Genomic DNA, 14875 nt, shown 5'->3' with positions numbered 1-14875 from the left:
ATAATACTCGGGTATCTCTCACGTTATATGATCTGCTCTACTTTCATAGAATTCCCTACTTAAGATTAGACTGATTATTACGAGTGCTATTATTCAATATTATTAAACAAGGTTTCCTCTGTCCCTTTCACGAATCAGAGGTGGTGCCCCCAAGAACGACTATACTTTATTATAAACTAAGTATTGCTAATCTTAACCGTGCAAACCACACTACAGCTGTATCTACATGGTAATATCTGTGTTCTGTTGTTTGCATTGACAGTAGAAATAGATACAGGGATGTAATTCATACTGTATGTGTTTGTTTTCTGTTCCTTGTTGTCTGCTTGTTTTTGGTCTCATCTACTGGAATCATTTATGCATTTAATTTCATCAAGCCTACTTCCAAACACTCAGACAGTCAGAAAGAGGAGGCTACCCAGGAGAGCAGAGATGTTGCCGGAATGATAAAAGCTCTCTTGAAGGTTATGGCTCTCTTGTCAATACGTTTTAAACGGCATTCTTCAGAAACTCATCTCGAATCGGCAGGCTACTAAGACGCATCCACCAAGGGAAACTCACAAGCCAATGCGAGGCACATACTTTATATTAGTTAGACATACCCCCCCCCCATGTCCATATGTGCCTCCCGCTCAGTGTAATGAATCTTTTTAAAGGCAATCAAATATCAGTTATGCAACACAAAACCCATCCTTGAAAATAGGCACCATCTGGACCTTTCAATGTTTTAGCAAATTGGGTATTTTGATGGTTTCCTTGTCCAAATACAGTAACACAGTGCCGCCCCTCCCCTCAACACCCCCCCCCCCCCCCTGACCCCCTCACCCATCCCTACTTCCCCAGTCCTCCTCCTCTCCTAACTTCCCACGTACTCGCTCCTTCCAACCCCTCTCCTCCAGCCTAGTCTGGATGTTTGTTTTTCCTCGCCGGTTTGGGATTCCGCTCCGCCATAGCTAAATATTTAATTTTTAAATTCATTATTAAAAATCCTAAATGATCCAAGGCGGTCCGCTCGGCTATTCATTCAACCTACTGAATGTTTAAACACTGGGATACGACAATAGAAATGGAAAATGCCATGACTGGCATGATTCACAAACTCCTGGAAGTTCCAGTAATACTTTCCTATGGAAGAGTTACACAAGTCTGGGAATATTCAGTGTTTCGATGACTTCAAATGATGCTCTTATATGCATACTTTGAGTTGAAGGTTTTTTGCATTTGTTTTGGTTTAATCGTTAGCATGGATGTTGAAAAACGTAATTTGCCTCTGAAATTTGCTCGGAAGCTTAAGTGCTCAACTGCTGATGAGATCTTGCTATTTTTCCATATTGTAATAGAACTAGACTAACTTTGTGTTTGCAACATACTGTAACTCAAAGAATGCCACCGCTCATTCACGGCCCACTTAAAAACGTTCTCCCAGTATCGTGTGGCTTTTCTGCTTGGTGGTACCTGGTGCACTGTATGTGTGCTGCAGTAGTGTGACTCTGACTGTGTCGCTTGCAGGCTACGTCAACATCCAATCCTGGCCAGAGAACATGACCGACCTCGGTGTCTTCTCCAACCTGGCAACCATCGGAGGGAGAGCTCTCTACAGGTGAGACACACCCGCATCTCCACCCAAGCTGAGCTCAACAGGATATCTCCCCTGAAGACTGTGATCAATATGAATGATCAAGGAAGCCTACCCTTCCTATAGAGTGTTGTTTTCCTATAGAGTGGAGGATTTGTTTGTTGTCTACATGCTGTTGCTGGTGATAAGCTACCAGCTACAGTAGGCTGATTGACTACATTGAGATTGGTTGTTTAAAATGCCAGTGCTTCCCTTGTAGTTTATCTCTGTCAGCCAATGAGAATGATGGCCTTGCTGTGGAGGTGGATTCTCATTATATTGATCTGCTGGCTGAATGTGGCATCTAGTATCATACCTGCAGACCTCTGGCCCATCCGTCAATGACAGCAGCGACAACTTCTTAAGGGATATTATGACCAGCGCCAGATCTATGGCAGTGAGGACCCGCTATAGAATCCAGGACTGTTTTTTGATATGTGTGTGACCACTTTCTTCCATTATTTCAACTTGACAGAGAGAAGGTAAAAGAAAGGGATGGAGGGATAAACAGACATATGATGGGAGAAAGAGCCAAAGAGAGAGAGAGAGAGAGACAGGAGAGAGAAAGAGGGGGAGAGGGGGAGAGAGAGAGAGAGAGAGAGAGAGAGAGGAGAGAGAAAGAGGGGGAGAGGAGAGAGAGAGAGAGAGAGAGAGAGAGAGAGAGAGAGAGAGAGAGAGAGAGAGAGAGAGAGAGAGAGAGAGAAAGAGACAGCCATTAAAATGCCGTTGGCCTCTCCCATCTCCCCCGTGTCTCTTTGCGAGTATCTGCCAGTCTGCCTCGAAGCCAAGGGTCATCCGCTGAAAGGTCCGGCTATTGTACAAATTAACGCCTGCCACAAGACGCATGGCCGCAACACGCTCTGTTTGAAGCCTCTGACACCGTGCAGCTCGCCTCTCCCGAGAGTTGGAGAGAGAAAGTCAGGGAGGGAGCGAGAGAAAGGAGATGAGGGCGCGGATTGTACTTGTGGTCCTGGGTGGCCTATCACTAAGTGCAAGGCCGTGTTCTTGTTAGTGTGAGTGCTTCTGAACACCCAGGCCTCTCCTGGAACACTGGAGCAAAGGAGCGAAAAAGAGAGAAATAGTGGATGAAAACTGAGAGAGAGAGAGAGAGAGAGAGAGAGAGAGAGAGAGAGAGAGAGAGAGAGCACTGAGTGACAATGGTACAGTGCTAGAGTAAGCCTCCCACGGATTATAGCATCTGTCAAGATGACTGTTTTGCATGAAGTGATCTCAGCACATCTGAAGGACAGCTAGCGCTGGATGCTTTAGAGAACGGCTTACATTTGCTTGCTAAACAGTGTCGCTACAAGAATAACAGCGGTACTAGTACCCAGCTCACTAATGGTATATTGTTCTCTCACTCTCTCCTAATCCATTACCGTTCTCCTTCCTCCTTTTCCCTTTTTTTCACTTACTCTCATCTCTCACCTTCTCGTCAACCCATCCTTTTGCATCCTCCCCCCTCTTCGCGGCTTGACTGTCTCTCATCCGCTTTTTCCCTCCGCTCTTGCTCCCCCTCCCTCGGATATGGCTCCTCTGTCTTTCCAACTCCCATTTCCTTCCCTCTCTCTCTTCTCTAACCCCATCACTCTGCCTCTCCCTCACCCCTCTCTCTCTCTCTCTCTCTCTCTCTCTCTCTCTCTCTCTCTCTCTCTCTCTCTCTCTCTCTCTCTCTCGGTCCTTCATTTTCTCCCTCACCCTTCATCCGTCCCTCACCTGTTCACCTCTCCTCGTCGCCGTCACGTCTCACTTCTCCCTCGCCCGTCTCCCCCTTTCTTCTCCCAATCCCTGCTCCATCTCCTACCCCCCCCCCACCCCCTTCACCCACTCACTCCCCCCTTTTGTTCCTCCGTCCGTCTCTGTCCCTGTCACCAATCCCCCCCCCCTCTCCCTTCCTTCTCTCTCCTCTAGTGGGATCTCTCTGCTGGTCTTGAAGCAGCAGGGTATCACCTCTCTGCAGCTGCAGTCCCTGAGTGAGATCAGCGCAGGGAACGTCCACATTGAAGACAACAGCCAGCTCTGCTACTACCACACTGTCAACTGGACCAGTCTGTTTCGCGCCAGCGACCAGAAGGTCCTAATAAGAAACAACCGCAACTCCCAGGAGTGCAGTGAGTCCCCCCTAACACCAACTCAACATGACATTAAACACACATCTGTCACTGCAAAAAACCTTCTACACGAAACACACTAGGCACCTACCACCCCAAAACATACAGTACGACAATACACAGCTACCACCCTAAACGTAAACGCAATACCCAGCTACTACACACAACACAGTAAACACTTTTGAGTTATTTGCAATGGAACACTTGATTTTCAGGATTTCCCAACAAAGCAGACAAGTGGACAACTGAAACCAAATAAATAAATTAATTAATAAATACATGGAATCTATCAGAAAGGGTAGCTGCCCTCTGCATTCGGCTTACAGTACACCAGATAATGGGTGTTGCCTTTCTTAGCCCAGGCATACTGCGTTATCGACATTCCTCAGTACAAATGTCAGACTTCAACCCACAGAGCTATAGTTAGCTCGCCATTCAGTAGCCCTGTACTCCACCACCATGTTCACTGAGAGAAGGCACATCAACACTCGCGTTTAAACAGCAACTACGTTAAATTGACAGTTTAGTTACCGCCACTGGTAACGCTGGGGCTAAAACTTCAACAATAAAACATTAATGTATTATGTTCATGAATAAGTTAGCTGGCTATTTGCATTATTGAGTTTAGCTCTCCTTGCTCTTCACCTCACCTCCACACACTCCTGAGGAGTCACTGACACACCTCACTGATTCTGAGGTCTTGCAGGAAGACTGAGTCAGACCACTCTCCTTGACAATGTCTTTGTGTGCGTGCGTGCGTGTGTGTGTGTGTGCGTGTGTGCGTGTGTGTGTGTGCATGTGTCGCATGACTGAGCCTAGCAGGGACCATGGGAGGGCATGACTGGCACCCCCGACTAGAAAGGCAGTGGTGGAGAGGAGAAAGATGCACCTGCTCTGTGTGTGTGTTTTTCTGGATGTGTGTGTGTGTTTGTGCGTGTGAATGTGTTTGCAAAAGGTGTGGGGTTGAGGTGGGTTGGAAGTCAGTGCTTCCTGCTGTGAAGATCATTAGCAGGTCTTTAGCTTCCTCAAACCCTGGAATTACAGAAGGTTGATGGATCAGTCTCTCCAGCTGGCTCATCATTAGAGGCTCAGTGCTAGCCTCTCTCAGTGCCAGCCTCTCTCAGTGCTAGCCTCTCTCAGTGCTAGCCTCTCTCAGTGCTAGCCTCTCTCAGTGCTAGCCTCTCTCAGTGCTAGCCTCTCTCAGAGCCAACCTCTGTTGATGAATGTTAAAACCTCTGTTTATGCTAGCCACTCTCAATGCTGGCCTAGCAAGCTTCTTGAAATGTTGACATCTCTCAAGGCTAGCCCCGGATGCCTCTCGAAATGTTAGCATTCCTCAATGCCAGCATCTCTCAATATTGGTCTCACTGCTAGCCTTACCAGGCTTCATTTTGATGGCAGAAGAACAGAAGGGGCCTGAGTTTCCTGTAGCATTCATCTCACACAAGCTTCTAATTACTCACTTATATCTATGTCTCTGCCTCCTCTCCTCTTTCCATCTCTCAGTGATTGCAATGAGCAGCAGGGGACTAGGGTTTTGTCCGTGTTTTCAGATTCCGTTTCTAGTTGCCATGATGCAACAGGGATCATATTGTCTCTTGGCAACAGCTGCCTGTTAGACCTGGCAGACGCTAGCCTCTGGTGTCTTCCCGTTTCTCAGGAGACCAGCCTGGCTCAGCGTTTGACGTCAAAAGAGCTCAAATTGTATGTTTTCAGTAGGGTCCAGAATCTTTTGTGTCGGCACCTTTCTCATCCAGCATAAATACAGCATTGTTACATTGACATCCCTCCCACCCTTCCTTTAATCCCACCCCATACCTCCTATCCCCTTGTTCTTCCCCCTGCCCTGGTCAACCACGGCACAGAAACAAAACGCAAACCCTGGAAGTCGAACAGAGATGTTATTGTTTCCTCACGAAAGAGAACGCTTTCATGCTCTACCCCTCATCAGTGCTTTTTTAACACCCCACTCGCTTTAACGAACGCTCTCTTACTATCATATTTTTCACCTTTTTAAGCATTCTGAACATGACACGGGAAAACAAAAATACCCCCTGGCTTACATTTGGCCACAACTTCAAAGACAAAGGGAGAGATGGCCACTGTGGCTCTGTGCCTGGCGCCCAGAAACTCACACAGCCTTTTATTCGGCTCTGCCTGGGAAGAGAGGATGAATTGTGGATGGATGGAGGGATGAAGGACAGGACCAGAAAAAGAGAAGGCATTCGCTCCTGATCTAAGAGTATTCAGACAGCCTGTTGCTCTCTGTTGAACCGCCATCTTGCCTACCATCGCATCAACAGATTGTTATTCATCCGTGTCTGAGATAAAACGAGTCACTGTGAATTCTCGATACTCACATGTTCACTGCGACCTCGCGACCAGACAGGACTATAAATACACAGGAATCCGGTACTGAGATTTAAAAAAAATATAGAAAAAGTTAGAACTTTTGTCTGTGTTTTCTTTTCACTCCTGTCTTCTCAAGGCTGTGGCCTCCCCAGGTGTTGTCAGTCTGAGTGCTACTTTTGTGCTTTGTCACTGTTTGGTCAGCACTATTCTAATGAGTGAACGCAGCTGTCTTATCTAACTCAAGGTGCAGCTGTCTTATCTAACTCTAGGTGCACCGTCGCTCTCTCTTTCTGTTCCATACTTTCTCTCCCTCGCTCTCTCGTTCACCTTCTCCTCCTCTCCCTGTAACAGAGGCTCTCACCATGGTACCTCTTCGACGCTGTTCTCTGAGATACGGCAAGCTACTAGCTAGGCTGTCATTACCTATTCCAGATGGCACACACAATGTACTCAATTAGCATCTGACAAGGGATCGTGGTCCCTTTGGATGGACTGGGGGGAGCTCAAGGTGGAATTGAAACCAAATGTTTGACTGGCCTCATACAAACCCAGAGGACTCTGAGAAGTTTGAACAAACTCTGAATACAGACTGTTGGTAAAAACCAACCAACTTAAAGTAGCTCATCCTGCCTGTGTGTGTGTGTTCCCCAGCCATACAGCGGATGGTTTGTGACCCCTTATGTTCAGACTCTGGGTGCTGGGGTCCAGGTCCAGACCAGTGCCTCTCATGCCGCTACTTCAGCAGAGGACGCACCTGTGTGGACACTTGCAACCTGTACGAAGGGTGAGTGACTCTCTCGTCTCACACACACACACACGCACACCTACACACATCAGTCAGCTTCCTAAACCTACAGTATGTAGCTGATCACCAGCTAACCAACCAGCCTTTAAAATGCGAACTTAAGTTAACAATACTGTATGATCTTGTGGACGGGCCTCCAATGTCAACAGTTACTCTCGTTGTTGTTTTCTTTATTGAAACGTCCCCTTTTTATCCCCACCTAAGACCACAGAGTTGCTCTTCCTCACCCATTCTCTTCATCCCCGAAGAGCAGCAGACATGGTGTAAACTCAATCTCAGGCTCAATAGATATGGCATGTACTTCTAAATGTCATTGAAACATATTACTGTGTTTGTGTGAGAGACAAGGCCAGGTCACAAGCCCACCGCACTTCACTTCATAACATCACGCAACTCTGCTCCCTCACTAACCAACCCTGTGGCAGGTAAATACCACAGGGAAATAACAAGGTGGTTTTCATTTCCTCGACGGATTTAGAGGAATTTGTTTGTCGTCTAACCTATATGCGCCAAGAATGTTCTCACGTGTATGTCGAACACAGAAAGATATATGTGCACAGGAACACACTCATGAAAACGCATGGATTTATTTTTCTGGTTATTTTATTGTAAATGGACTGACAACCTGATCACGATTGTCTCAAAAAAGTACAAATGAAACGAAATGCTCTGTTAGAGGTACAGTAACACTTTGTCATGCACACAATTCAGCTTCTGTAGCTACAGAGTTGGTGGCATTATGGGAAATATGGGAATTCTAAAGACAGTTGTGAATGATAACTTTCCTATTGTTTATTTTATCTGTAAGGTGGGTCCATGTTTTGTCACATCTACCTCGATGTGAACCTACAGTATGGTACAAATAATACGTTGTCAATCCAGCCGTTGAAAAACACACTGTGAGCCACGAACATCCACTCCATGTGGAGTGAAGCTAATTCCGCTGTGTAATGTGTGACAAGTATTGTAGCAGGGAGCTTGGTGTTCTGGTGGTGCCGGCTGGCTGGGTCGGGACTCATGTACTCACGCAGACCCAGAGGCCGGACCCAGACCCACCTGGATGTTTTACCTTGCAGAGGGGCCGCGTCACGGCCCAGGCAGGCAGCGGGGCCATTCGTGGTGGAGAAGCGTGAAGCTGGCCCGGAGAGGTACGCTAAAGCTAAAGCCAAAGCCGCGCCGCGCAGGGCAGGGGGGTTAGGCGTGTCACTGCGTGTCACAGTCACTGCTTGCGCACGGGGCCACGCCCTGCCTACCTGCCCGGCCTGCACTCCGGAAAAGGAGCCACCGGGGGGGGGGGGTGCGATGACGCCGGTGCGCCACTAGGGGCGCGAGCCGCCGTCCTCTCCGTCTCCTGTGTGTGTGTGTTGTCTCCGTCTCCTGCACACACGCCACACTCCCCGCACAGGCTGGAGAACAGTAGCGACATGTTTTGCATGACTTATTCATTCGACTGTCCACGAGAGTGCCTCGTGTATCCTAACGTCTCTCTGTGTTGAAGATGCTGTCAACGTCTGCTGCGTTTTCAATGTGTCAAAACAAAATGCGGGTTGTACAGATAATCCGCGCAGGGCCCCCGTAGAGAGGGCATACGGAGGGCAACGCTTCCTGCTTACCTGCGTACTTCACGTGTCGCGGCGTGGAGGCTAACGCTAGTTAGCTTCTCCCCCGTGTCCACGTGTCCAGACCCAGACCAGGGTGGGGTTTTACAGCATCGAGAGCAGTTCAGACAGGCGGACGACAAGCTGAAGCCAGGAGGGACTCAGGAAAACCCATTTGGACTGGAGCTGGGCTCAGCCCTGCTTGGCTCGGCTCTGCTGGGCCAGACAAAGACTTCCTTCCCGTGCCACCCAGCATGCATTGTGCTGTCCGGATAAAGCATAATTAATCCTAATTTGATTTAACGTCCCATGGAGGAGCTGCTCTTTTTTCATTACAAAGAGGAAACACCCTACTGCTTCCACAAACACACACACACACGCACACACACACTCCCACACACACTCACTATCACACGCACAAAGGAATACATGCTACCTCTTATTCTCTCTCCCACACACAGGCACACACAAGCATGCATGTATTAACTTGCACACACACACACACACACACACACACCCACACAAATAACACACGCACACACACACTGTCTCCTCTCAGCACTATACCCCATCTCAAAGGCCTTGTGCCAACTCTGTTGCTCAGTCTGAAGTTAATGACTTCCCCGGGCTTCATTGTGCACACCTTCATCCACCACTGCAACCGGGCAACAACAAGCCACTTTAGAAAATAGATTTTGGGGAAATATGGAATCCCCATTAGCCTCGATAGAACCAAAGTGATGTTATCAATATGGCCAGCTAATCAGCCACTGGGCTGGTGGGTGGTGTGGGACAAACATAGAGCTTTAGATTAGACAGTCCTTCTGTGTCATATGTATGCTGGAGCTGGGGGTTTAGGGAGGGTGACATCATCACTTTATCCAGCTCCCTTCAGTGCCAAGTTCAACTTAAGAAAAATATGACTATAGCCCACAGCTCCACCCACCCTCCCCCTGCACACGCTCTTACTGTGATACACCATATCTATCTGCTTCTGAGTAGTCTGTTTCAATGTTATTTCATGTTTATTTGATGTTTTCTTCTTTTGTAATCTATTTATTGATTGTTTGTCTTCCCTTCACTTGTCTGAATATGATCAATATATATATATATATATATATATATATTGACAGGTTTAATTAATTCATGAGAACAAGCTTCAGTTCTTGGACAGAGCTATAATAAAATGTGCCGTTGGCGAAAGCAAAGTGCATTAGATCAGATGTGCATTTGGACACTTAGATCCTACCCCAAAGGAAAACAGAAAACACCATCTTGTTAGTTTGTTCTGTCCATGTTTTCTTTAACGTCAGACATTCCCATCGGGTTATGTGGACATACTGTTCTGTTGGAAAGGTGGTTGTCAATAAAAGCCTGACTGTATGAGACAGGACCACTTCACGTTATTGAATTTCCAGTTATAGTAACCCAGTGTCAGTGTCAGTCAGTGTAGGTCACTGGTGGGTGCAGTCACAACAGGTGGATGGTTGATGGGTGCATTGCTATGGTAGCTCCCCCTGTCTTGCTGCTGCATTGCCCCAGGCTACACAGTACCCTGCCACCTGAACCCCCCCCCCCCCCCCCTTCCCCCTCCCCGAGCAGCAAAATAAACACACGCTGTCATTTTGGGGAATATAACACCATTCTTTCTTTCTCACTATCTCCTCTATCATCCCCCCCCGCCCCCCCCCTCCCTTACGCCTCTCCATCCCTCTCCCTGCTCCCTCTACCCCTCCTCCCTGCTCCCTCTACCCCTCTCTCCTTGCCCCCCACCACTCTCTCCCCCTCCCTCCCTCCCTCTCTCCCTCTCTCCCTCTCTTCCAGGGACGTTCGGGAGTATGCTAACAGCTCCATGTGTGTGGAGTGTGATGCTCAGTGTGAGAAGGCAGACGATGACTCCCTGACCTGTCAAGGCCCGGTAAGACAGATACACACACACACACATTCACATGCTCAGAGGCTCTCAGAGGAAGTTCCGACTCAGAGAAGCAAGGCACGTCCCCTCTCCCATCTCTTTCCAATGTCCACACACACACCAATCTGAATACAGAGAAGTGGATTGCCCCCACTCACTCCATAGACTGCACGTCTGGTTTACCCTTTGTATACCTGTGCATTGTTTAAACTGCAGCATTGAAGCAATGTTAATTCCCCCTGTTATGTTTACATGCTGTTTGGATCCGCCCAATAAAAACTCACCAGAGAATTTCTCTCCTTCCCGCCACAAACTGAAATTGCTTCTGACCACAGACAGAGTCTTCGATTGCTCAGCAACAGTGATTAATTGTGTTCTCTAATAAAGTGTGCCTTCCGAGCTTTGGGATTGATTTTATTTCATGTTAACTTACAGGGAAAGTGGATTTCAGTCGTCGTGTGTGTGCGTGTCGCCTTGTGTGTGTTTTTTGGGTGTGCGAGCAAGCATGCCTGTGTTTGCCATTCCACCTGCGTGTGTATGCGTCTCATTGATCCAGTGGTCATGCGACTTTATCAACATAGGGACGCGGTTTGCAGCATTCGGTTGACTGTAATAGGAGTGAACCTCTATGGATGGAGTCCTATCCTGCGTGAGTGGAATTAACACAGACCACCCAGGTTTCCTCTCCTGGGGCCTGCCCTGTGCCCGATACCTGACGCACCCCATCATGAGACACAGTCCAGTGTAGCCGTGCTGTGTATGGTTTGGAACCTGGCTCTGGGGTCCTAACTCGTATGTCTGGGGGTTTCAAGCCAAAGTAAGCAAGACAAGGGGCTTGAGTTTCAACAGAGAATGTGTTCATGGTTGTGAAGGGAGATTGTCTGGAGATAAGGTCGATGCTCTTGGCTAACACATGAATATCCCATGGACCTGCCTTAAGCTAACCCGATACATGGACAGACTATTGAGCATCTGCAATGAAGTTCATTAGTCAATCTGGCGGTCAACATGTCGTCTTTCTGTAGCATGTGAAGAGCAGATGGCAGCATGTCTATCAACTGGGCATGTTGCACAGGTTCGGTGTGCACACTTCCAGGCAGGCAAGCCTCATAGCCCGGGAACGCCAGAGACTGGGAACAGACAGTGTGGGAGTGGTGAGCCAGGCAAATGGATTACAGCAATCATGTTATGGCCACAGAGACCATAGCAATTGCATTACACCTTAGCCACAATGATTTGATAGCCATAGCTAATGCCCTCAGAGCGAGGGTGATTGTAACACGGCCGATAGCCAAGCGTTGGCAGGAACCCAGGAGTGAATGGACAGGGTGTTCTAAGGTTAGAGAGGCATTATTTGGCCGTGTTATAATTTCCATGGTATCTGTTGATGGGGATGGTTTTACATAGGAGCACTAACCAGAAAGGCATGCAGTTCATAGACGTCCTCATTCTCCTGTTGAAGAACACAGTTGTAGGGTTTGTGTGTAGTCATTAGGTACTGTTGGTCCTTGGAAGGCTTGGAGAGGCAAATGTGTTTGCGAGGACGAGAAGGAGCAGTGTCCTTTCCTCCTGTCTTCCCCCCCCTCCTCCTCTCATCCCCTCCGCCTCTCCAATCCCTCTGACCATATGCTGTTTAGATGGACCCTCCAGCCCAGATGGACTAGCACCGACTGCAAATTGATTAACAGGCAGCGCCACCAAACACACTCACGCCCGCAGCACCCATCCGGACGGGTGGCGGACGCAGCGATGAGCCGATGTGTTAAAACCCCACCAGATGACCCGTTGGCCCAACCTTGTCCTCAGCGATAGAGATCTTGACATCATTCCTTCCTGCAATGATACACCAGCCCTGTCTGTTCTTGAGCAGCAAGTGTTCATGAAAGCTGGTCCAACCACAATTGTCTGGTGTTGAGAGCCGTTCACTTGAACTTGAATTCATTCGCACCGCACCACTTTGATGCTGGAATCTCTCCAAGGTTAAAGTATTGCTTTCTTGCACAGTTATGTGGTCTGTAACTGCTTGTGTCTGACCCCTGCTGTACAGCTTTGAGGAGGCCTCAGTATATCACCTGGAAGTCTATTTTAAACCGTGTCTGTGAATCAGTGCTGCCTTCGGGGCGGCTGTTAAAGGTCTATCTGCGGAATCTGACATGCGTGTGAAGCAACTTTACGACGACTGTTACGGCTGCGGCCCTACTCTAACTCAGAAGGTGGAGAGGCACACGCGTACACACACCCACACACACCCACACACACACAGGTCTGGGGAGTAGCCGAGTGTGCAGGAGGATTTTTGGCAGGAGCCTGCTGCGTTGTCCCCCCTGTCAGTGTGGGTTGTAGAGATGGGCCGGCAGAGAGGGAATCCTGTGTACTGTGGCTAATCTGTGTGCCTCCATGGGCCAGGTGCTTATTGGACACGCCATTGGGCTTTGCTTTTGACACCCCCACACACATACACACACACACACACATGTAGAGACACTCATAAGTGCTCACGGACTTCCCCACTCACCGGGAAAGCGGGAGACTCTGGTGACGTGCACGGCTGCGCGCACGTGCACGCGCCCGCGCCCGCACCGCAAGCCCTCATTCGCTGATTGTTTTTGCAAGGGTGAAAAAAACCACCCCCTCACACCACTGCATATTTATCTACTCATCTATCTTTCCGCTCTCCTCTCCAGCTCAGGGGCCATTGTTCTGTTTAGCCCAGTATCTGTCTTTGAGATGCTCTCTGAGCCTCTGCTGCTGAGCCTGTTACACAGCCTTTATTGATATCCACCCACACACACACCCCCTCACAAACACACACAAACACACACACACAGACGCGCACAGACACACACAGTCTGAGCAGCCTGCCTCCCCTGCCTCCCCCCTCCCATATTACCTCCATAAATCCTCTCTTGGCTGATTGTTATGGTCATTGTGTGCGCTGTGAGGGATGGTTATTATCTGCCGCCCTGCTTGCTGCTGGTTTATGCGTCTCGTCTTCGCCCTGACTCCCTCCTGTCCCCTCCCTCCTTCCCTCCCTCTTCCTCTCTGCCCTCACTATCTCTTTTGTCTTTTTTACTCATCTGCTCACTCTCTCTCTTTCTTTTTTCTTTCTTTCTTTCTTTCGTTCTTTCGTTCTTTCTTTCTTTGTTTTCGTTCTTTCTTTTGCTCTCTCCCTATCGCTCCCAACGTCTCCTCTCCACCTCTCTCTCCCAGGGTCCCGACCACTGTGTGAAATGCCTCCACTTCAAAGACGGCCCAAACTGCGTGGACAAGTGTCCTGACGGCCTGCAGGGGGCCAACAGCTTCATCTTCAAATACGCAGAAGCCAACGACGAGTGTCACCCCTGCCACTCGAACTGCACACAGGGGTGAGGGGCAGCGTGTGTGTGTGTGTGTGTGTACATGCGTGTTAGGTCGGGTGCATGCGTGTATAAGGGATTTGGGTGTGTTGAATATGTTATCCGTGCAGTTTTTGTGTTGTTGCTGAATTTCCTCATTGCGTTAACGAAGGTGTGTTCTTCTTTCTGCGCGGTGAGCATGTTTCTGCGGTTGATTGCTTGTGTATGAAGTCAGCAGTCAGAATGACTAATGATGCAGGAAGAAGAGAAGGCTCTTCATTTACTCCCCAATAGATTTCCTTCTCTCTGGCTTGACTACACTCAGGCCAATTGATCAAGTCAAGCCAAGGTCACTCCATTGAGCATTGTGGGCTTTGTAGTTCAAGTGGAGAGTCAGAAATGCTAAACAACTCGTCCTCCTTGTCTTAGAAATCATACAAACAGACAAGGTTCATCAGTGTGGAATCTACACTGTTCATTTTGGATGGTCCAAGTACACTTTCTGACACACACACACACATACACAAACACACGCATACACCCACACACACACAAACACCCTGAGTGACAGGTGAAAGACGTGCCACTCTATTCGCTGTGTCGTTATCTATGTAATATTCAACAGAAGTTGTGTTTAGCAGTTTTGCTTGTTGCCCTCTGAGTGGCAGCTCCCAGCTGTGACGAGGTGAAATGTCCTCTCGACACATTGTCAAGAACCACTCCATCCCAGATTCTCAGGCGGTCTCAGGCTCAATCTGGGAAGGTGGACGGAATAGCGAGAGGGAAAGAGATAGTGAGAGATACATGGAGAGAGAGAGGAGAGAGAGGAAGAGGGGGAGAAACAGAGAGAGAGACGGAGAGAAATCCCTGGCTGGGACTGGGACACTGACAAATAGTCTTGAGTATCCAGCTGAGACACACCAACACCTTTATGAAAAAGTAAATATGTTTTTTGTTTTTCTCTCTTTTTTCAGGTGTACTGGTCCCAGGCTGCAAGACTGCATTGGCTGGATGGACAGGTACGTCATTCATTCAGAGGACCTCTCCTTCCTCTCGAGACACTCGCTCGCGCACACAGACAGACACACACACGTAAATACACAGGCTCAGAAAAACAAAAACATACAATTTCAGCGAGAGAGAG

At 48.5% G+C, this 14875-nt stretch overlaps 1 protein-coding gene across 1 annotated transcript in view; it reads left to right on the top strand.

The window, feature by feature from the left end:
• Positions 1 to 14875, top strand: part of LOC124463456 (receptor tyrosine-protein kinase erbB-4-like) — an 80729-nt gene that overhangs the window by 49669 nt on the left and 16185 nt on the right. Inside the window, exons 11-16 of the mRNA XM_047015174.1 lie at positions 1510 to 1600; positions 3527 to 3726; positions 6730 to 6862; positions 10306 to 10399; positions 13607 to 13761; positions 14706 to 14835. Coding sequence (XP_046871130.1) covers positions 1510 to 1600; positions 3527 to 3726; positions 6730 to 6862; positions 10306 to 10399; positions 13607 to 13761; positions 14706 to 14835 — 803 coding nt within the window. The remainder of the gene's footprint in view (positions 1 to 1509; positions 1601 to 3526; positions 3727 to 6729; positions 6863 to 10305; positions 10400 to 13606; positions 13762 to 14705; positions 14836 to 14875) is intronic.

Source organism: Hypomesus transpacificus, unplaced genomic scaffold (genome assembly GCF_021917145.1).
Source record: "Hypomesus transpacificus isolate Combined female unplaced genomic scaffold, fHypTra1 scaffold_281, whole genome shotgun sequence".
In the NCBI taxonomy this organism is placed as follows: domain Eukaryota; kingdom Metazoa; phylum Chordata; class Actinopteri; order Osmeriformes; family Osmeridae; genus Hypomesus; species Hypomesus transpacificus.
This window is presented reverse-complemented; position numbering and strand designations above follow the sequence as displayed.